The sequence below is a fragment of the Schistocerca piceifrons genome, chromosome 1 (assembly GCF_021461385.2).
Source record: "Schistocerca piceifrons isolate TAMUIC-IGC-003096 chromosome 1, iqSchPice1.1, whole genome shotgun sequence".
Lineage (NCBI taxonomy): Eukaryota > Metazoa > Arthropoda > Insecta > Orthoptera > Acrididae > Schistocerca > Schistocerca piceifrons.
In genome coordinates, this window is record NC_060138.1 from 441,345,681 (window position 1) to 441,368,210 (window position 22,530).

The 22,530-nt window shown below is 38.3% G+C and overlaps 1 protein-coding gene across 2 annotated transcripts in view; it reads left to right on the forward strand.

The window, feature by feature from the left end:
• LOC124791033 (sedoheptulokinase-like) overlaps positions 1-14,392 on the forward strand; it is a 117,663-nt gene extending 103,271 nt beyond the window's left edge. For both annotated transcript variants that reach the window (XM_047257829.1, XM_047257830.1), the window contains exon 8: positions 7,990-14,392. In XM_047257829.1, coding sequence (XP_047113785.1) covers positions 7,990-8,173 — 184 coding nt within the window. In that variant the 3' untranslated portion in view covers positions 8,174-14,392. The remainder of the gene's footprint in view (positions 1-7,989) is intronic.
• Positions 14,393-22,530: the final 8,138 nt, after the last annotated feature.

Consider the following 22,530-nt stretch of genomic DNA (forward strand, 5'->3'; position numbering starts at 1 on the left):
ACCACATTTTGAAAGCTTCTATTCTCTTCTTGTCCAAACTATTTATTGTCCATGTTTCACTTCCATACATGGCTACGCTCCATACAAATACTTTCAGAAACGACTTCCTGACACTTAAATCTATACTTGATGTTAACAAATTTCTCTTCTTCAGAAACGCTTTCCTTGCCATTGCCAGTCTACATTTTATATCCTCTCTACTTCGACCAACATCAGTTATTTTGCTCCCCAAATAGCAAAACTCCTTTTCTACTTTAAGTGTCTCATTTCCTAATCTAATTCCCTCAGCATCACCCGACTTAATTCGACTACATTCCATAATCCTTGTTTTGCTTTTGTTGATTTTCATCTTATATCCTCCTTTCAAGACACTCTACATTCCGTTCAACTGCTCTTCCAAGTCCTTTGCTATCTCTGAAGAATTACAATGTCACTGGCGAACCTCAAAGTTTTTATTTCTTCTCCATGAATTTTAATACCTACTCCAAATTTTTCTTTTGTTTCTTTTACTGCTTGCTCAATATACAGATCGAATAACATCAGGGATAGGCTACAACCCTGTCTCACTCCCTTCCAAACCACTGCTTCCCTTTCATGCCCCTCGACTCTTATAACTGCCATCTGGTTCCTGTAAAAATTGTAAATAGCCTTTCGCTCCCTGTATTTTACCCCTACTACCTTCAGAATTTGAAAGAGAGTATTCCAGTCAACATTGTCAAAAACTTTCTCTAAGTCTACAAATGCTAGAAACATAGGTTTGCCTTTCCTTAATCTATTTTCTAAGATAAGTCGTAGGGTCAATATTGCCTCACGTGTTCCAACATTGCAACGGAATCCAAACTGATCTTCCCCGAGGTTGGCTTCTACCAGTTTTTCCATTCATCTGTGAAGAATTTGTGTTAGTATTTTGCAGCTCTGTCTTATTAAACTGATAGTTCAGTAATTTTCACATCTGTCAACACCTGCTTTCTTTTGGATTGGTATTATTATATTCTTCTTGAAGTCTGAGGATATTTCACCTTTCTCATACAGCTTGCCCACCAGATGATAGAGTTTCATTAGGGCTGGCTCTCCCAAGGTTGTCAGTAGTTCTAATTGAATGTTGTATACTCCCAGGGCCTTTTTTCAACTCCGATCTTTCAGTGCTCTGTCAAACTCTTCACGCAGTATCTTATCTTCTATTTCATCTTCATCTACATTCTCTTTCATTTCCATAATATTCCCCTGTAGTACATCGCCCTTCTACAGACCCTCTATATACTCCTTCCACCTTTCTGCTTTCCCTTCTTTGCTTAGAACTAGGTTTACATCTGAGCTCTTGATATTCATGCAAGTGGTTCTCTTTTCTCCAAAGGTCTCTTTAATTTTCCTGTAGGTAGTATCTATCTTACCCCAAGTTATATGTGCCTCTCCATCCTTACATTTGTCCTCTAGCCATCCCTGCTTAGCCATTTTGCACTTCCTGTCGATCTCATTTTTGAGACATTTGTATTCCTTTCTGCCTGCTTCATTTAATGCATTTTTATATTTTCTCCTTTCATCAGTTAAATTAAATATCTCTTCTATTACCCAAGGATTTCTATTAGCCCTCGTCTTTTTACCTACTTGATCCTCTGCTATCTTCACTATTTCATCTCTCAAAGATACCCATTCTTCTTCTACTGTATTTCTTTCCCCCATTCTTGTCAATCGTTCCCTAATGCTTTCCCTGAAGCTCTCTACAACCTCTGGTTCTTACAGTTTATCCAGGTCCCATCTCCTCAAATTCCCACCTTTTTGCAGTTTCTTCAGTTTTAATCTGCAGTACATAACCAATAGATTGTGGTCAGAGTCCACTTCTGCCCCTGGAAATGTCTTACAATTTAAAACCCGGTTCCTGAATCTCTGTCTTACCATTATATAATCTATCTGATACCTTCTAGTATCTCCAGGCTTCTTCCATGTATACAACCTTCTTTAATGATTCTTGAACCAAGTGGTAGCCATGATTAAGTTATGCTCTGCGCAAAATTCTACCAGGCGGCTTCCTCTTTCGTTTCTTCCCCCCCCCAATCCATATTCGCCTACTATGTTTCCTTCTCTCACTTTTCCTACTATCGAATTGCAGTCCTCCATGACTAATAAATTTTTGTCTCCCTTCACTATCTGAATAATTTCTTTAATCTCATCATACATTTCATCAATCTCTTTGTCATCTGCGGAGCTAGTTGGCATATAAACTTGTACTACAGTGATAGGTGCGGGCTTTGTGTCTATCTTGGCCACAATAATGCGTTCACTATGCTGTTTGTAGTAGCTTACCCGCATTCTTATTTTCCTATTCATTATTAAACCTACTCCTGCATTACCCCTATTTGATTTTGTATTTATAACCCTGTATTCACCTGACCAGAAGTGTTGTTCCTCCTGCCACCGAATTTCACTAATTCCCACTATATCTAACTTTAACCTGTCCATTTCCCTTTTAAAGTTTTGTAACCTACCTGCCTGATTAAGGGATCTGACATTCCATGCTCCTATCTATAGAACACCAGTTTTCTTTCTCCTGATAACAATGTCCTCCTGAGTAGTCCTCGCCTGGAGGTCCGAATGGGGGACTATTTTACCTCCTGAATATTTTACCCAAGAGGACACCATCATCATTTAACCATACAGTAAAGCTGCATGCCCTCAGGAAAAATTACGGCTGTAGTTTCCCCTTGCTTTCAGCCGTTCGCATTACCAGCACAGCAAGGCTGTTTTGGTTAGTGTTATAAGGCCAGATCAATAATCATCCAGACTGTCGCCCCTGCAACTACAAAAAAGGCTGCTGCTCCTCTTCAGGAACCACATGTTTGTCTGGCCTCTCAACAGATACCCCTCTGTTGTGGTTGCAGCTACGGTGTGGCTATCTGTATTGCTGAGGCACACAAGCCTTCCCACCAATGGCAAGGTCCATGGTTCATAAGGGGTGGGGGTAATCACCATAATTTTATAAAATTTAACTTTTTGGGTGTTGTAGTTAATTGTTTTGTTTATTATCCCACACATTGCTTGAAATTTGTTTAACTTTTCATCCACATTGTTATCATAATTGTAACTCATATCACAGCCTAGATATTCAAACTGTAACAGCTATTCAATTATCTTGTTGTTTACTACTATTTTTACCACATTGGGAATTTATGACCATAACTTTAGTCGTATGCAATGAAATTTCTAGATTAAGTTCTCTATATATTTAGTCTGGCCAAGGTGCTGCTAAATTGAGATCATTTTCACTTTCAATTATTACTTTATCATCTGCAAATAATAATGCACATATATTAATGTGTTTATTCAATTTAGTTCCTGGCTAATTAGTTGAGTTCCAACTTTTAAGTACATTGTGAATTGTCTCCCCCCCCCCCCCCCCCAACCTCTCTCTCTCTCTCTCTCTCTCTCTCTCTCTCTCTCTGTGTGTGTGTGTGTGTGTGTGTGTGTGTGTGTGTGTGTGTGTGAAGTTAGCGAAGTTTGCAATCTTGGTTAAGTGCCTGCTGATGACTCAGTGCCTCTACTATTTCATGAATTGTTACCTTTACTCCTGATAAACTAGTTCACTATTCTATATCCTACTGTTGGAGGTAATATTATTTCTTAGTTTTTTTAGCCAATTCTGCACATTAAACTTACATTAATATTTAGTTTATACTGAAGTTGTGCTGACAGTATATTAATCTTTACTCAAAGAGATGTAAATTATGATGTAATATAACAAATGGTAGACTGTTGGGTTCTTTTCTTACACTAGTAAATCTGTGGTGCCATACTTAGTGTAGTCTGCTTGCAGACAGCCATTGTTGATTTGTTGGTCTTTGAGAAGAATGGTTCAAAAACAGAATGGAACATAAAAGGAACAAAATAAAAACTATAGCATTGGCTAAGAAAATATCTTGTGAAAAATTCACAAAAGAAATAGAAGAGAACTTTAAGGATGGCAAGAAGATCTTGTAACACATATTAGGTAACAGGAAGAAGCAAAAAGAAAAGAGTTTACAAGTCATCAACAAAGAAGGAAAATGCATGTCGGAGTAAGAAGTAGTTTTGAAAGTATAGAAAGAATACTTCCAAAATTTGTATGAAGAATAAGATGAAACAAATACGCACAATGAAATGGAGGGAGACGAAAGAAATAATACCATTACAGAGGAAAAGATGTATAAATGACATGATGAAATAGAAAGAGAAGATCTGCAGCTAGTTGTAGAGAAAGCATATTATACATGGAAAAATGGCAAACCTCCTGTAAGAGTCTGTATTGGAATTCAGATGCTGTTTATAATAATAAGGATAATATGAACCTATGGTGAGATTCCTGATGATTGAACAGAGGGAATTATGTACCTATATTTAACAATGGTAACAAGGCGTTCTGCAACAACTGCAGGGTAATAGCGTTACTGCAACATTGCATGAATATTTACAAAACGATAATTGCACAGAAAATCAGGAACAAGATAGAACCACAATTAAGAGAAAAACAACAAGTATTTAGGCCTGGAAGATCAACAATGCCATTTTTAGAGCTACGCAGGTAGTAGAAGAAAATGGGAATTGTAGAAGAAAATGGGAATTGAGGAAAGTTAGTTACATTCAGAGCTACACAAAATGCTTACAACACTGTTAAAAGGGAAGAGATATTACAAGATCTGAATAGACTTTAACTTTCAAAAGGATGCAACTCAGAATCAGAAACACGTATGACAAATGCCTGCACTGTGTTTTAATAAATGGCAAAAGTCGGAATGATTTAGAACAGATAGAGGATTTCGACATTGAAGTGTGCTCTCACCATTACATCTACATCTACATCTACATGGATACTGTGCAAATCACATTTAAGTGCCTTGCAGAGGGTTCATTGAACCACCTTCATAGTTCTCCATTATTCCAATCTATTATTCCAATCTTGTATAGTGCGTGGAAAGAATGAACACCTATTTCTTTCCGTACGAGCTCTGATTTCCCTTATTTTATCTTGGTGATCGTTCCTCCCTATGTAGGTCGGTGTCAACAATATATTTTCGCATTCGGAGGAGAAAGTTGGTAATTGGAATTTCGTGAGAAGATTCCATTGCAATGAAAAACACCTTTCTTTTAATGATGTCCAGCCCAAATCCTGTATCATTTCTGTGACACTATCTCCCATATTTCATGATAATACAAAATGTGCCGCCTTTCTTTGAACTTTTTTGATGTACTCTATCAGTTCTATCTGGTAAGGATCCCACGGCGTGCAGCAGTACGGACAAGCGTAGTGTAGGCAGTCTCCTTAGTAGGTCTGTTACATTTTCTAAGTGTCCTGCCAATAAAACGCAGTCTTTGGTTAGCCTTCCAATTGAAGTTGTTCATAATTATAATATCTAGGTATTTAGTTGAATTTACAGCTTTTAGATTAGACTGATTTATCGTGTAACCGAAGTTTAATGAGTTCCTTTTAGCATTCATGTGGATGACCCGACACTTTTCGTTATTTAGGTCAACTGCCACATTTCACACCATTAAGATATCTTTTCTAAATCATTTGGCAGTTTGTTTTGATCTTCTGATTACTTTATTAGTTGACAAACGACAGTGTCATCTGCAAACACCCAAAGACAGCTGCTCAGATTGTCTCCAAAATCATTTATATAGATAAGGAACAGCAAAGGGCCTATAGCACTACCTTGGGGAATGCCAGAAATCACTTCTATTTTACTTGATGACTTTACTTTTAATATAGCCAAAGACAGTGTCATAAGGAAAGTTCACCCAGGGTCAACAGCATATGCTATGAAAATCATTGAATGATGTGATAATATCAGAAGACAATGAGCAGAAATTGAACGAACAACTAAATAGCTGGCAGACGGTAATTGAAGAAACAGGCATGGAAATAAGCTTAACAAAAAGTAAGGCTATTAAATTGAGTAGGGAAAATGAAGAAATAAAGGGTGTAATTTTCAATGGAAAAATTATTAAAGAAGCAAATGCTTTCAGATATCCAGGAAGTAAGCTAACCAGGAAAGGAAACATCCAGAATTTGGAGAGGGTAGAAAATTGCTCAAAATTTTATTACTGTGAATCAGACGTAATCGGAAATCATAAAATATCTGCCAACGTAAAGATTATGATATACAAATCACATTATCTATTAGTTTTGGCCTATGGCTCAGAATGTTGGACCTGGACAAAGAAAGATGAAAGAGAGATGCACTTTCTGCAAGGAAACCTGGGTAATATGAGAATCATCAAGATAAGAAATGAACCAATACAAAAAACGTTTCATATAAATCCTGTAAAAGAAACTATAGACATGAAGTGGCTGAAACGGTTTGGCCACGTTAAAAGAGTGGGAAAAGAGAGACTAGCTGAAACAGCCTTGGAGTGAACAGAAACTGGAAGGAGATGAGTTGGAAGACCACAAATGAGATGGAGCGACCAGGTAAATGGTAATGTGAATTGGAAAGGTCTACAGTGACAGGATATGCTGAACAGTAGACTGGGTGGGGGGAAGAGAAAATATTGGAAGAGACTTTGTGGCCAACTGTCATAAACAGAAATGTTTCATGAAAAAAAGAAGACGAAATTGCTTTCCTCACATTATCTTTGTTCCTTATGTAGAACAAGTACTGTACTGCTGTTAAGAAACCTCTGATGTGTTACTGTTACTTGCTTATTCATTAATATCATGTATCAAATTCTTTAAGGAATAATGGCCACAGTACAATAATAATGTATTAATCATAAAAGTGTTGATCTATTATTTTGCATGATAATAATTCAGTTAGCTACCTAAGCGATCGATTAATAGAATATAATTAAAATCAGCTTTCTTATACGTATTTCTTCTGGCACACACACACACACACACACACACACATATATATATATATATATATATATATATATATATATATATATATATATATATATATATATATATAAAAAAACAAAGATGAGGTGACTTACCGAACAAAAGCGCTGGCAGGTCGATAGACACACAAACAAACACAAACACACACACAAAATTCAAGCTTTCGCAACAAACTGTTGCCTCATCAGGAAAGAGGGAAGGAGAGGGGAAGACGAAAGGAAGTGGGTTTTAAGGGAGAGGGTAAGGAGTCATTCCAATCCCGGGAGCGGAAAGACTTACCTTAGGGGGAAAAAAGGACAGGTATACACTCGCACACACGCACATATCCATCCACACATACAGACACAAGCAGACATATTTAAAGACAAAGAGTTTGGGCAGAGATCTCTGCCCAAACTCTTTGTCTTTAAATATGTCTGCTTGTGTGGATGGATATGTGCGTGTGTGCGAGTGTATACCTGTCCTTTTTTCCCCCTAAGGTAAGTCTTTCCGCTCCCGGGATTGGAATGACTCCTTACCCTCTCCCTTAAAACCCACTTCCTTTCGTCTTCCCCTCTCCTTCCCTCTTTCCTGATGAGGCAACAGTTTGTTGCGAAAGCTTGAATTTTGTGTGTGTGTTTGTGTTTGTTTGTGTGTCTATCGACCTGCCAGCGCTTTTGTTCGGTAAGTCACCTCATCTTTGTTTTTATATATATTTTTTCCCACGTGGAATGTTTCCTTCCATTTTATATATATATATATATATATATATATATATATATATATATATATATATATAAGGATATGTTAAGAGAACAGAGAGGAAGGGGGGAATGAAGGTAAAAAATGATAATACCATTCAAAATAACTGATATCTTCTTTAAAAATGTTGTCATATAATCTTTGTTTTTGAAAGTTATGTGTGATTGTCTTCTTTATCTTTCTTTTTCTCCCTTTCGCCCTGTCTTCTCATTGAATAGTAATTTAGAAAGATGATCCTTTTACAATCATAGACTTAGTTCTGGTGTTAAAAATTAAATGTACTTTTAAACAGTGATTATTAATAAATTACTTACAAAAGAGATAATTAATAATATAAAATTTATAATTCTTCACTTTGCCTTCCTAAAATATAGCATGATGCCAAGAGAAGTGCTGTTGGATTCAAGTATAAAGCGGATATTAGGTATTGGCTCTGCACTAACTCGTAATAAAGTTCTCCAGGCAGAAGTTCAGCACTGGTATCAATTGCCAATTGATTTTGTATCTGGAGGAGATGCTGCTATGGGAGCGGCTTTATCAGCCTTGTCTGTATCTTAGCTGTAACTGGTCAAACAGTCTCTGTCAGAGTAATATTTTTTGTCAAAAGACAATTTGTATGACATTTGTCATACAGATTTCCTGATTTATGCTTGCATGGAAATGAGTAGGCCAAGAAATTAAAATGAAGATAGTGCTAGTTAGAACTGCTCAAGCTATATTTTGAGCAGTAATATTGATTTTAAAAACATATCATTATATGTAAGGTGGGTCGAGGAGTAGTTAACTACAGAAATAGGCTATGTACTGTACCAGTCAAAAGAAATCAAGATGGAGGCCAGAAGCACGATTAAGCATGTGAAAGTTTATAAGTGAAAAAGTAAATTTGGCTGTTCTCATATAACAGAGAAATTAAACCCATTCTAAGAACTGCACAACAAGAATGAATACCAAGCTTTGTTATCTGAGCTGAAGGGAGTACAAGAAAACAATAAGATAACCAGGAAATGCAGATTTGATTTGAGGGTGGAGGAGGGATGGAAGAGGAGAGAAGGTTAATTGGGGTAGACTATTTATACAGCTGTAAATGTTGCCATAGTGTCACATAATTTAGATTTTCACCACTGAGTGTGGTCAGCATTTTCAGATAGATTTTTCTTCTCTACAATCAAGCTTGTGAATATTGTAGGTTACAAGTAGTAAATTTGGCAGATGTACTTCAAAGAGAACAAGAGCAGTTACTTGAAAGCTAGTAAAGTTTCTGCTATTACGTTTGTTTATGCACCATGTACCAATCTGCTTCAAGTGAATGGGTTGCCTTTCCTAATTTTTGTTTTGTTACATCTAAATATTACACAGTTTTCCTAGGTGATCAGAATTGGTGACACATAGTCATAGCAGATGATTCCATTTTGTTTCAGATCTCAGCTATTTGAAAGAGTCAAGATATCATCAAATTGTAATCTGGTTTCATTTTTTAGATACTCTCATGCATTTACATGTGGTGCTCTCTGATATGTGCTCAGTTCTATGTATCACAGTATAATCTGGTTTCATTTTTTTAGATAATCTCATGCATTTGCCAAATTTTGATGGATTTTATTTTACTTTTCTCTGATATGTGACCAGTTCTATGTATCACTGTGTAATCTAGTTTCACTGTTTAGATAATCTCATACATTTGCCAAGTGATGATCACCAGAAACCCTTGCCTGACATTAATCCATCCTTTGTTAGCTAAAGCTCTCTTAGGACAACAAATAAAAATGTATAAGATTGTCTCAGAGAGACTGGGAACCAGCATTTTGGTTAATGTTGCTGTTAATGCCCTGCTGTCCCCTGCAGTGTATGAGTTTGTTTGTTCTGCTATAAGCTTAAGGTCTCATTTCATATGGTAACAGACATTGGTATTTATTACATGGAACAAACATGAATCATAATTCAATGTAAAAGTTATTGGGTTTACAATTTCTTCACAGCTTGAGGTGCTTCAGATATTGTAACAGGAAATTTTAAAGCAGAGTACTGCATGTAAAACAGTTATGTAGGAAACTGTTACCTAAAAAGCTTTAAAATAGTTTTATAGTTCTTTTGTAATGCAGCAAAAATATAAGGTAATTTGCCAGTTTCTTGCCTGTCAACATTTATACAGGATTGTATTTGATTGACATGTTAAAATTTTATCATTATATGTAGAATCATAGTTAGTTTTGATGTGCATGAAGAGCATGTATCAATGCATTAGAGAATTAGAAAACTTTCTGTAATGGATGACTGTACCTGTCTTACATTCTTGTTCATGTAGCATTACGAGCTTCTAAAGACAAGTACTCATGTACCAAGTGCTACAGTTAAAAATTTTCTTCCATGTAAATATTTTGGCATCTCACCATGCTCAGTATCTTATATTACTTTGTTCTCTACACTTAATAATGTCTAATAGTAATCTCTAATGGTTAGCAGATTTGATAACACATGGAAAAAAACTTTTAAGTTGTTTCTCAGTCCATAAAGTTGTGAAATTATTCCATCCACTCTCTTTATGTCAACTTCTGATCAGCTATCAGAACTTAGATAAATGACACTGTACAAGTTGTTAGAATCAGATCAAATAAAACCTTTCTGGGCAGTTGTCATCTACTATAAGCTCACTTATCCACTAGTTTTTTATGCTTTCTTTGTGTCTCTTCAAATTGAAGGGTACATCACTCACTGTTTTACAAAACAGTTTCAGGCTTATCATATTTTAACTGAAAAACTGTGAGTGTTCCATGGTTCTCAGATGTATACCATGCTATGCTTTACAGAATCCTCATTGCTGTCTTTTATTTGGCATACAGTGTGTTTCGTATGAAATCACACACTGTTCTTAAAACTAAAACACATATTCACTATTTTTTATTCATCTTGGGGTATCTGTTTTCTGTTAGGTACTTTTTCACTTTAATCTATGCAATATTTCTGTCATATATTTGCTTATCAGATTATCTATCATGATTTACCACAAATAAACATTTTTTTGTAGCCTGCAGTATTCATTATCTTTTTTTTTCCCCCCACACAAACTAAGATATTCAGTAGGTTTCATGTTCTAGATCATTTACTGGTTCTTCACTCAGTATTTGACAGAATTTCTTGTTTTTCCTCAAGTATATAAAGAAAGACAACTTTGCAAGAAGACTGAAGTGTCCAGGAATTTTCTAGTGCTCACTTCTGATAAAAATTTGCAGTATATGTACTGTGTGCCAATTAATCTTCTGCAGCACGAATTAAACATATCAGTATATTGTGTGCTAATTGTGACTTTACTGTACAGTAATCTAAAATATACTTAATCTTATGCAGTAATAAAGGGAATATTTTTCCAATGTAAGACTTTCATGAGACAGGGATGACAAATACACAAAATGAATCTAATACAGTTAAGCTAACACACAAATTTATTTCCTATTGTTTGAGAGATATCACACATTACTATAGCAGAAACATCTTTGTTCCTATAGCCACAGCTTTCAAAATTAATTTTCTCAGAAGCAAAGAGGATTCTTTATTATAAGTTCAACTACAGAGGCTTTGGTATTTACAAATACTGATTTATCTGAATCCAGGTTTTCAGCATGTTGCATAACCTATGTGCCTAATGTTATTCCAGGTGCTACAAAGATTTATTAATCCTTTGTTTCACTAAACTGGAAAGTAAGTTCCTGTAAATTTAAAATCATATTCTGGAAACTCTAGGTTGGAATATCAACATGATTAGGAAAAGGACAGATTGCTATGCACCATAAAGTTGGCCCATTGAGTTACAGATGGGTATAACAAAAATACTGTTGTGTATTATAGCTTTTGGCCAAAGTCTTCTTCAGCAAGGGAAACACACACACACACACACACACACACACACACACACACACACACATTCACATAAGCAAGGGCTCCTCATGCAAATGACCACTACCACCAGTAGCTCCGACCGGAATCACATTTACCAGTTTTAAAGGCCCTTTTAATGCCATTCAGTCACTGACATTTAACAGTCTCAAAATCCAGTTTATAACTTCAGACACAGCAGTGCAGCAACATTTAAACAACACCTATTCTCTCACCCTCCACCTCCATAGCCGAGTGGTCAGCATGGTGACTGCCATGCAGAGGACCTGGGTTCAATTCCCAGTACTGCCAGGGGTTTTTCCTTGGTGGGAGGGCTGGAGCGGGGTCCTCTTAGTTTCTTGAAGCCAGTTGGGGAGCTACTTGAGTGACAAGCAGTAGTTCCAATGTTTGTAAAACTGACAATGGTCTGGAAAGCAGTATGCTGACCCCACACCTCTCCATACTGCATCCAGATGACATCATTGGCCGAGAATAACATGGCGGCTGGTCAGTCCCAATTGGCCTGTCTGAGCCCATAATGATGGAGCATTTAAACAACACCTATTCTCCCACCCTCCACTATTCTCTCACCAAAATCATGCATGTTACACATTTAATGGCCACTTTTTATATAAAAATGTCAAAGTAAAAATTTATTGATGATGTTAATTTATTGGACTTTAAACTTATTATATAATGAGATTTCTTCCCACCATTAATTTTCAGAAAATCAATGTTTCAGGAGTGAACAATATTTGCAGTCAATAGAAAATTTAGAAAAATACATTTTTAATTGTTGCTGTGATTACATGCCCCTTTATTCTGTAAATGGTGAGCTGTAGGTGTGCATAAATTTTGGGGGTAATGACCAGAAAGCATTAAGATTAAGTTAAGGTGTAAGAACTTATAAATCAGTAACAGATAAATTACTCAATATTCACTATCATAACAGAAGACCAATAACAAACAAAATCACTACAATCCTTTAATCAGATTATATAGCAAACACAGTGAGAAAAAGTCCACCACTTCTTTAAACAAGTATCAGCAAATGACATATCAGGAGGATTTACAACAGAATCATAGTCTCCTCTTATCTTTTGGTTCTCAGTGACAAATTGCCTTGTTTACCAGTAATTAACAGATAATTTCTGTCTGCCTTTGACTCTCGATGGAAGAATTTCTTTTGTAGTCACAGTCCTTACTCTTACAAAAATTATTGGTCTGTGCTAGCATATTGTTCCCTTACAGGGAATACTGTGGAGGTTCTGTGCTGTAAGAAGTATATTGCTTTCTTTATAAACTCGGCTTTAATTTTTTGTTAGCTCATTGTGTATTGCAACCACCTCCAGACATACACTCTGTACCATAAACAAATGTTTGGTAAACTATTTGTGCTTACCAGTATGTTCTTAGCATCCTCACTTATACAGGTCTTCCATATTTTGTATCACTAATTTCATAAATATCTTAGTTACAAGTGCACACACACACACACACAGAAACAGAATCTTCTTTTTAAGAAAAGTGTAATCATATTGCTGCACTTGTACTTCACACTGTGCATGGTTGTGTGTGTGTGTGTGGGGGGGGGGGGGGGGGGGGTGAAGCCGAACTACACCAATTTTTTAATATATTGAATTGTATTGTTGTTAGTTTCCATAACTGGTATGACTGAAAATCACACCGTTTGTTATTTGGAGCTAAGCTGTGCTCAGCTCTTTCAGTGTGTATACAACCGTATTTTTATCTATTGTTATTGTATATTATATGACGAAACCTTGAACTCCCAAAATATTCTATAAGTGTGAGAGTGGATATTGCAGGTTAGTTCCTCTATATATTTATTTATAAAAAGATTTATTCGTAGTTTAAGGATCAAAAGTTAGTTGCAATTATTATATTTGAAATGCAGATAAAAGAAATTAGTTATATCAGTGCAACACAGCATTAAATTGAAACTGATTATGGTATATTAAAATTTGAAGGGAGTTTAAACTTCTTTTTATGAAAGGAGTGATGTTGTTGTTTTTGTACTTCCACTTCATATAAGATTGTGATATAGTACTGTTTTGGAGATATTCGTATTTATATAGTGTTTATTATGTTAGTTCCTATTGTTTCCACATGAAGTACAAATAATAACTATATGCACAACATGCATGGACCATGTATTACATGAGTAATTTACAATACTTATTATATTGTTAGAAATTGTGCATATTTTTGTAATATATCACATAAAAAGAGGGAATGATTTGCATCTGCTTGAAATTGTTATTATTGTAGCTACTACTATTATCATTGTTATTGTACTCATGAAATGTCAACAATTTATTCTTATTTCAATAGATTTTCATTTCACAAACACAGTGTTTCATTCCAACTCACAATCTAGATTCAGTATGCTGAAATTTGTTAAAATTTAGGGTACATTCTTTTCATTTGATAATAACTTGGTGTTGAAACTTGACTGCAATGACTATTGGGCTAAGGTAACTAAGGATTTAAGAACATGCTGTCTTCCTGTCTCTTTTACTTTGAAATACTACAGATCATTTTTTATTATACAAAAAATCCATCCATTGCTTAAATGTCACAGTGCCTTTAAAAACAGACCATAGTAGCTACAAAAATATGAGTTTTGAATGGGCTTGTTGTGCTAAAATGGGATATATTACTTTCATAAAATGCTTTAAGAATCTCAGGTCCAAATCATTCCCAAGATTTTATTCATAGCTGTTATTTGTTCAGAACTGTGGTCCCTGTTTTTTCAAAATAAAAATCACTTGTAAGGTGCTCAATTGTGCACCTGATGACTGAATTTTATTTTGAAAAAAAGCATTCCTAATATTTCATATTTTATACACAGATGAATTCATTCAGAAACTGTAATATTTTACTGTTATTGGTTGCAATAATTTCCAATAAAATTTTTGCCTATAGAAATTGTCTGTCTGTTATGTCTCCTGCAATGTTTTGAGACTGTGTGCCTAAATGTTTTGAGACTCTGTGCCTGTTGAAATACTTGTTGATATTTAATTATGATATTCTTTGAGCAGTAAGCTTATTAAGGAGTTGTCAGCATAAAAATGGTTTTCTTGTATGTACCTAAAGTATTCATTCTGCTGGACTAAAGCAGATTTGAGTTACTTGGCACCAGAAATTACTACTAGATATGGGGGGGGGGGGCAGCATATCAGTGCATACATGCTGGATAGAAGACCTTATAATCACTTATTTATTATATCTGCTGCTCAGCACTTCATCTTCATAATTCACTATTTATTCCATTTGAATGTCTTAATTATTTCTATTCATATTGATTTGGTTCCTACATATCTTACCAAAAGCATCTGGACACTCCCAGGTAATGTGTGGTTGAGCTCTAGATGTCATGGGAAGTGGAAGTGCCATTATAATCAGAGGCAGGGAGAGTTGTGTCATTAGTAGAGAAGCAGTAACAGCAGAATTGGTTTGTCAGGAGAGCTCAGTGACTTTGAACATTGACTCATCATTGGATGTCACCTAAGTAATAAATCCACCAAGGGCATGTCAACCCTTTTAAAGCTGCTGAAGATGACTGTTGATGATATAATTGTGAAGCGAAAATGCAAAAGAACAACTACAGCCAAACCAAACCAAGGCGAAGCAGGTCTCAGGTACAGATGAACAGGAACCATTGAGCATTGCAGAGAGTGGTTGTAAAAAATTGCATTAAATCAGTGCAAGGGATCATTCATGAGTTCCAAAGTGCTACCACCAGTCTAACTAGCAAAATGATTGTGTGTATGAAGTTAAAAAAAGAGTGAGAGACAAAGGTCGAGCAACACCTTATAAGCCACACATTCCTGGAATCAGTGCTAAGTGACACTGGAGGTAGTGTAAAGAGGCCACTGGACCATGGGCGACTGGAAATGAGCCTTTTGGAGTGATGAATCACAATAGACCTTGTGGCAGTCCGATGGAAGGGTCTGAGTTTGGCAAAAGGCAGGAGAATGTTACTTGTCATTATGTATAGTTCTGAAAGTGAAGTAAAAAGGAGGTGGTGTTAAGATATAGGAATATTTTTCATGATTAGAGTGTGGTTCCTTTATTTTGTTGAAAAAAAAACCACTAAATATAGAAGGTTGTGCACATTTTACAGCATTGTCTATTGCGTACAGTAACGGAACAGTTCAGAGCGGAAGATTGATTGTATCGGCTAGACATTGCATCCTGCAGTATCTGGGTGGCAACAGTATTTGGACAATAACATTCTTGAAAGGGCTGGCCTGCCTGGATTCTCGGCCTGAACCCAATGGATAACCCCTGGGATGAGTCAGAATGGCAACATCACTCCAGACCCCAGCCTTCAACATCACCACCTTCTCAGGTTTCAGTTCTTGAGAATGAGTGGGCTACTATTTCCCCAAATACATTCAGATGCATCACTGAAACTGTCCCCAGCAGAGTTGAAGCCTTCATGAAGGCAAAATGTAGACATACCCCATATTAATGTGCACTAATAAGTGTCCAGATATTTTGATCACATATTATAAATATTTTGTCTTTTCTACTTGCCATGACACTCTGTCCTTATTCAACACTCTTATGGCTTTTCAGAATCTTTTCATATGGATGCCAGAACAGTCCATTGTTTAAAGTCATGCAAGTTTTTTTTACTGATATTGTTCATTTCAAATAAACACAAGTTCCAGCAGACATATTGACATTAAAGCACCACCTGCTAATAACAAATTTTCTTTTTAACTGGTGACCAATTTTTGCAGTAATAAACAGCTAAACTATTATATTATAAAAGTATACTAATATTGCTGAGCAGCTCTCTGTTTACCAACCATATGACAGTGTTAAAGAGGGCTTTTCATCACTAGTATACACCATGAAATTCACATTCACACATACAAACTATAATAAATTTACAAATCTAGACTTTAATCTGGCAAAGTTAACCACTCACACTGTAGTAGGGAAGTTTATCAGTAAATAGACACAGAAACATGGATTGTACCACAGTAACTTACACACTTATTGTTGGGCATCACTATGAAAACATCAGCAAGTCAATATAGCAGTGTGTAGCAACTCGTGGCTGTGCGCAGCAGCTTGTGACCAGCAGAATGTGGGTGGTCTATTACATTCCACTGTGTAATTGAATACCATAATTAAACAATGGAAAATCCAGGATGGAATGTAACAATACTATGAAAAAGAAAGTTGTCACTCACAATATAGCGGAGATGCTGAGCCGCAGATAGGCACAACAAAAAAACAGTGTGGCTTCAGTTGCCAGAGACTCCATGTGAGTTGCGTTTGTGTGTGTGTGTGTGTGTGTGTGTGTGTGTGCCATCTATTTTTGTCAAGGACCTTATAGGCTGGAAACTTATTTGTAACAGTCTTTTTGTTGTGCCTATCTGTGACTTAGCATCTGTGCTATACGGTGAGTGGCAACTTTCCTTTTTATAATATTGAATACCATAATTGTTATTTTGCAAGGTAATTACTGAATGATCATTATACTATTTATTACAGTAATTATTTATAGCAGTCCATAAAATGAAGCCATGTGAACACAATATGTTTTGAAAAAGGATACATATTTTTGAATAAATCTTACATCTAAAATCATTTTAAAAATCACCTAAGAGCATTACCACATATCCAAAAAATTTTCCTTCCTCCAGAAAAAAAACAGACCTGAAAGAGCTAAGGGTGATAAAGATACAGGTAGGGAGGCAAGAGCATTAAATTAAATTTGAGAACTAGACATGGGAGAACCTGGGGAAATAAAAAGTGGCAAGGTAAAGATTTTCTTAGCTACTGTTTTGGAATTTTTTCACCTTTCTACAACTTTTGCTATTTTAAGTTTTTCAATTTTCATACCAAAACCTAGCATTAAAAAATATTCTTAAACTCTAGTAAGCAGAATCCGACATGGCTCAGAGACACAGGCCAACCTGCTGGGGGCGTCGATGGTGAGTCGCCAAAACCACGGAAAGACAACAGCTAAGGACAACAACAGACGTGATAACAACAGCTATGGACAGATATAACAGAACAGCAAGTCTGAAGAGTGAATCAAATTGAGAGCCTAGATGTAGCAAGAACAGGAACCAAACAATGATGAGTATGGCGTATAACAACAGAGTGCAGTCCAAACACAGCTGATCTCAAAGCCCTGCACTGCCAACATTATAGGGCTGCCATTAGTGCCAATAGGCTGGCATGGTGGGTGTGGTCCATACACAGCACTGTGGCAGCGACAGCAGTGCTTGCAGGGCATCGCCTAGCAGCTGTTGTCTACATCCTTGCCATCTGTCGGGTCATCCAAATTGTGACTGGATCCCCCTACACCTGAAATGGGTGCATGGGGCCTGAAGTGCCCTGGTTGATGTTTTGGGATGTGAAAAGGTGGTGTACCGTCAGTGGAGGCCACCAGCTGGCAGAAGGAACTCAGGGCTTCAGGCACTGTGCTGGAGAACTGCAGAGTGGGGGATGACCGTGGAGCAGTTGGAGGTTGTGGTGACATCTCTACCTCCATGCTTGTGCCTACGGGTACTGCTGATGGTGTCCTGGAGTGCAAATGGTACTTGTGAGATGGACAGAGGTGCGGGATGGCGACTCCAACTCAGAGTTATCCTCTGCTAGAGGGGGAAGGTGGAGTTGGGGATGGAGTTGGTTCAAGTGCCGATGTTCCAAACCTTTCAGGGTATCAACTGCCATATGGCACTGCCCATGAGTGACCATTACCATAGCTGGCAGCCATGAGGATTTTGCCCCACAGGAACATGCCCTAACATCTGAACCAGAAGGGTACCATCCAGCATATTGGGTCTGGGGTTCCTTGGATGGGGGGGAGGGGGGGGGGGGCAGGGTATTCGGCTGTCGACCATGTAGAAGTTCTACTGGGCTGCAGTCATGGATGGGGGTAGATCTGCAGGTGCTTAGGAGCATAGTGAATGCCTATATCATAGTAGATGCAGCCATGGCCTTCAACATTTATTACTTAAATAGGTGCACCAATCCACTCTGCTTCGCCATTGGAAGAGGGGTGAAATAGAGGGTTCCATAGGTGTGTGATGCCATTGGCAGTGCAGAACTGTTTGAAGGCCCTAGCTGTGAACTGGGGCCCATGGTCAGTTACGATGTGCAAGGAAGCCCTGCAGCGGCATGAATCTGCTGAAGGGAATTGAGTGGGACAGCTGTGATGGTGGATGCCATGTTGACCTTTTAGTGGTAGTTATAATAAGTGTCCACAACAATAAGCTACATTGAGCTGAGGATGGAGCCAGCAAAATTTAGATGAATGCGAACCCAAGGGTGATTGGGGAGAGATAGAGGGGTGAGGGGGGGGGGGGGGGAGGATCAGGTGGTGAAAGACTGAGGCAGAACAGCTGCACACCATAGCCTCCATGTCCTAGTTCAGTCCTGGCCTAAAGACATATCACCTGGCAAATGCTTTCGTCCATGACACATCCCAGTGCCTGTGATGGAGGAGTTCCAAGACATGAGTGCGTAAGGTAGTTGGAAGGACAACACGGTGGGTACCCACCTCTGCATCCAGGAGGAACACATCAGAGACAACAGACAAATGAAGAGAGGTGAGCCGAGGCCTGGAGCTTGGTAGCATCTGACTGAAAAATAAGTGGGCCACTCATGGAGTATATAGTGTATGACACCCTGGAAGATAGGATCACAGCCATTAGCAGATACATATGGGGGGTGCATGGAGGATGGGTCCCCCCCCCCCCCTTGTGAGGCTGCCTGCATTGCCACCTGCACCACCCACGCCAGTCAGCCCACACACTATTAATCCACTTCTTTTGTCAGCCGACGTGACTGAATCGAGTTAGTGAGTAGTTGTGCTTTCCTGCGTAGCACATGAGTCCACATCATCATATTTTACACATTCCTGTCTGGCACACAGACACCTACAAGAAAAGTCGTGGCCATCCTAGTGATCTCGATGCTTTATTCTGTCTGGCATTTGTTCAAGAAAAGTTGTGAACATTCTACTGTTTTCTTGTACAGAGAACCTTCGATACGTAGCATTATAAATACATACTATTCGCTTAGCTCTGTGGAACACTCACCCTAACATTGATGATGTAATTAACCAATATAACAGGAAGAATAGACCCATATAATTCATCATTTAAGGAAGAGAACCACAATTGTAATTTTTTTATATCATAAGATGGCATTGTCTGGTATAGCTGCATACTCTATTTAAATAAAACTTTCTTAATCTTTGCATGTGACTTGATTATTTTTTATTGCGGTAAATGTAAAGGTAGCTCAAGATATCTTTAGTGCCTCCTTCAGGTTTTTCTGTATCCACCACTGGTCACAGCAGATCTCTGCCGCAATGTGAGTAGTGGTAATGGGAAACCAACTCAATGTGTGTGGTCGTTCCATGTCGATGTGAAAACATGAGGGTTCCAGTTGGCCAAATCCTGAGTCAGCTTCTGAGCGTAAAAATGAGAGGGCATTGATTCTTGACTGAAAATCTCCACATAGCCAAAGGGATCCATTTGAATTCTAGACCACAACCAGGGGTGTGGCCCAAACACTAGTTTTGACTGATTCTATGACCCCATCATCATGAAGATGATTGAATTTGAGCGTAATGGCCATTCATAGGGAGACTGAAAGAGGATGTGCTCGAAACAAATGGGGCACCACATCTATATGTAAAGAAATATGAAACTCAAAATTGGTGGTACACCTAGGCCAGGCTCAAACAGAGATGCAAAAGAGGTGCTAGTTCATGGAAGGGGAGTGTGTTCAAGGTGACCTGAACTTTGTCCATGATGGAGAACCCCAAATAGTGAGAAAGCATCCAGGCTGAAAGTGTTGTGAGCTGAATGACTGTTGACAACATACACGTAACCATACTGTGTGCTGCCGTTGTGGGCCAATGGTGGGTAACCCAGAGGAGCATATGTCGGGAGATTGACCAGGGATCCATTGATCCTGTGTTGACTTGCAAATGAGCATCCTGACGAGCAATCATGAGATCAATAAACAACTTGGGGGTGCCAGGATTGCCCTAGGGAATCTGGCCTGACATTAATGCACAGTTCCATGATTCAAGTTAGGAGTGGGGTTAGACTGACCTGACAGCTGATATCAGACAGTTCAGATATGGCCATCCTTGCAACAACAGGTAATGTGCGACAAACAATCAGGGCAATCTACCCATTGATGCATCACAAAGCAGTCAGAACAAGAAGGCAAAACTGCTGGTTCCACTGATGTGCCTGGACAGGCTGCTCAGAGGTCACTGACATGTCTGAAAGTGATGGATCATGACACCACCATCAGGAAGAAGGCTTGCGAGAATTCCATCCTCATGGTGGTGGCTAAACTGCAGTAATCTGAGGTGGGCCATAAGATCTTCATTTTCTGCCTGTGCAATCTCAAAAGAGTGTGCAATTTTCATTATGTCATGCAAAGGAGGAATGTCGAGCTCAAGGGCTGCAGTGCAAACCTCTGAATCGGGAGCCAATTGCCAATTGGACCGCTATGTCACAGAGCAGGGAATCAGCATATGAGGTTTTACAGGATGGGTTGGCACAGGTAAAATCACAATGATGGCTCAGGCTTTGCAAATTCATCACCCACAAGCAATGAAACTGGCCCCGTGCTTGTGGTAATGGTGGAACTTAGGATGTAATGCAACCATGTGGAACCATTGTGAATAATAGGTGGTCAACAACAAACACATTTCCTCGAAAGTGATTAACCAGATTAAAGAGGGGAGCCAACTTCTTAAGTATGAAAAATGTCTCCTGGGAAGCCCAGGAAAGAAAGTGTGACTGTTGGACAGCATCATCAAAAACTCGAAAGTGGCAAAGTGCTGTTATAGCTGCAAATAAATGTCCCAATCCTCCTTGGTATCATTAAATGGCAGAAATGTGGATGGGTAGGACTCCACCTGGGAGAGAACCACAGTCAGGATGGGTTGCGAACCTTGTACCTGTAATCAGTTTGACAGCAGCTGAATCTCTTTACACAAAAGTCCATTTGCTACTCAAAATGCTAATGGCACTGTTCTTAGAATTGCTGCTGCAGAAGCAGCTGTTGCTGTTGCTGTTCCATGAGCTGTACAAGTTTCACGTCTGTAATTCATTGTGAACCTTTTACCTCATCGTCAATTCTAGTAACCGGAATCCGACACAACTCAAAGAGGCAGACTGACCAGCCAAGGGCGTCAATGGTGAGTTCCCAAAACCAAAATCAAGAATGGAGATGACAACAACAGCTGTGGATGGATATGACAGACTGGAAAGTCTGAAGAGTGAACCAAATCTAGAACCTAGACATAGCAAGATCAGGAACCGAACAATGATGAGTGTGATGTATAATACCAGAGCACAGTCAGAATGTGACAGATCTCTGAGCCCCTGTGCTGCCAGCTTTATAGGGCTGCAGTTAGTGCCAATAGGCTGGTGCGGCAGGTGTGACCCATGCCCAGCACTGTGGCGGCGACAGCAGCACTTGCAGGTTATAGGGGGCTGCCTAGCGACTGTCTTCTACATCCATGCCTTCTGGCAGGCAGTCCAAATTGTTGGACTGGGATACCAGAAAAACAACCAACTTTTATGATCAATTAGTAAAAACAGTCAAGAACACAGAATATCTTATGTTTTGAAATGACTGGTTTTGGTTTGCTTTTTAATCGACAGTCTTCAGATTACTATTTGGCTGGAGCTGGTGGTGTGATGAACAGTTGCAGGTCATCACAACGGGAACTGAGCAGTTACCATTGTAAGTACATTTCACCTGTTCACCATGCCACCAGCTCCAACCAAATGGTGACCATAATCTGAAGATGGCTGAATAAATGTGCTAAGACTTGTTACTTTAATGAAAGAGGTATTCAGTGATCTTGACTGTTTTTACCAACTTATCATCAAGAACAGATTGCTGTTACCTCTTTACCATGTTGGTGAAAATTATGGACTTACTTTAAAATAGACTCAAACCTTTACTTTGCTACTAGGACCAATGTCAACCACTTCAACAACTGCTTGGAGTTC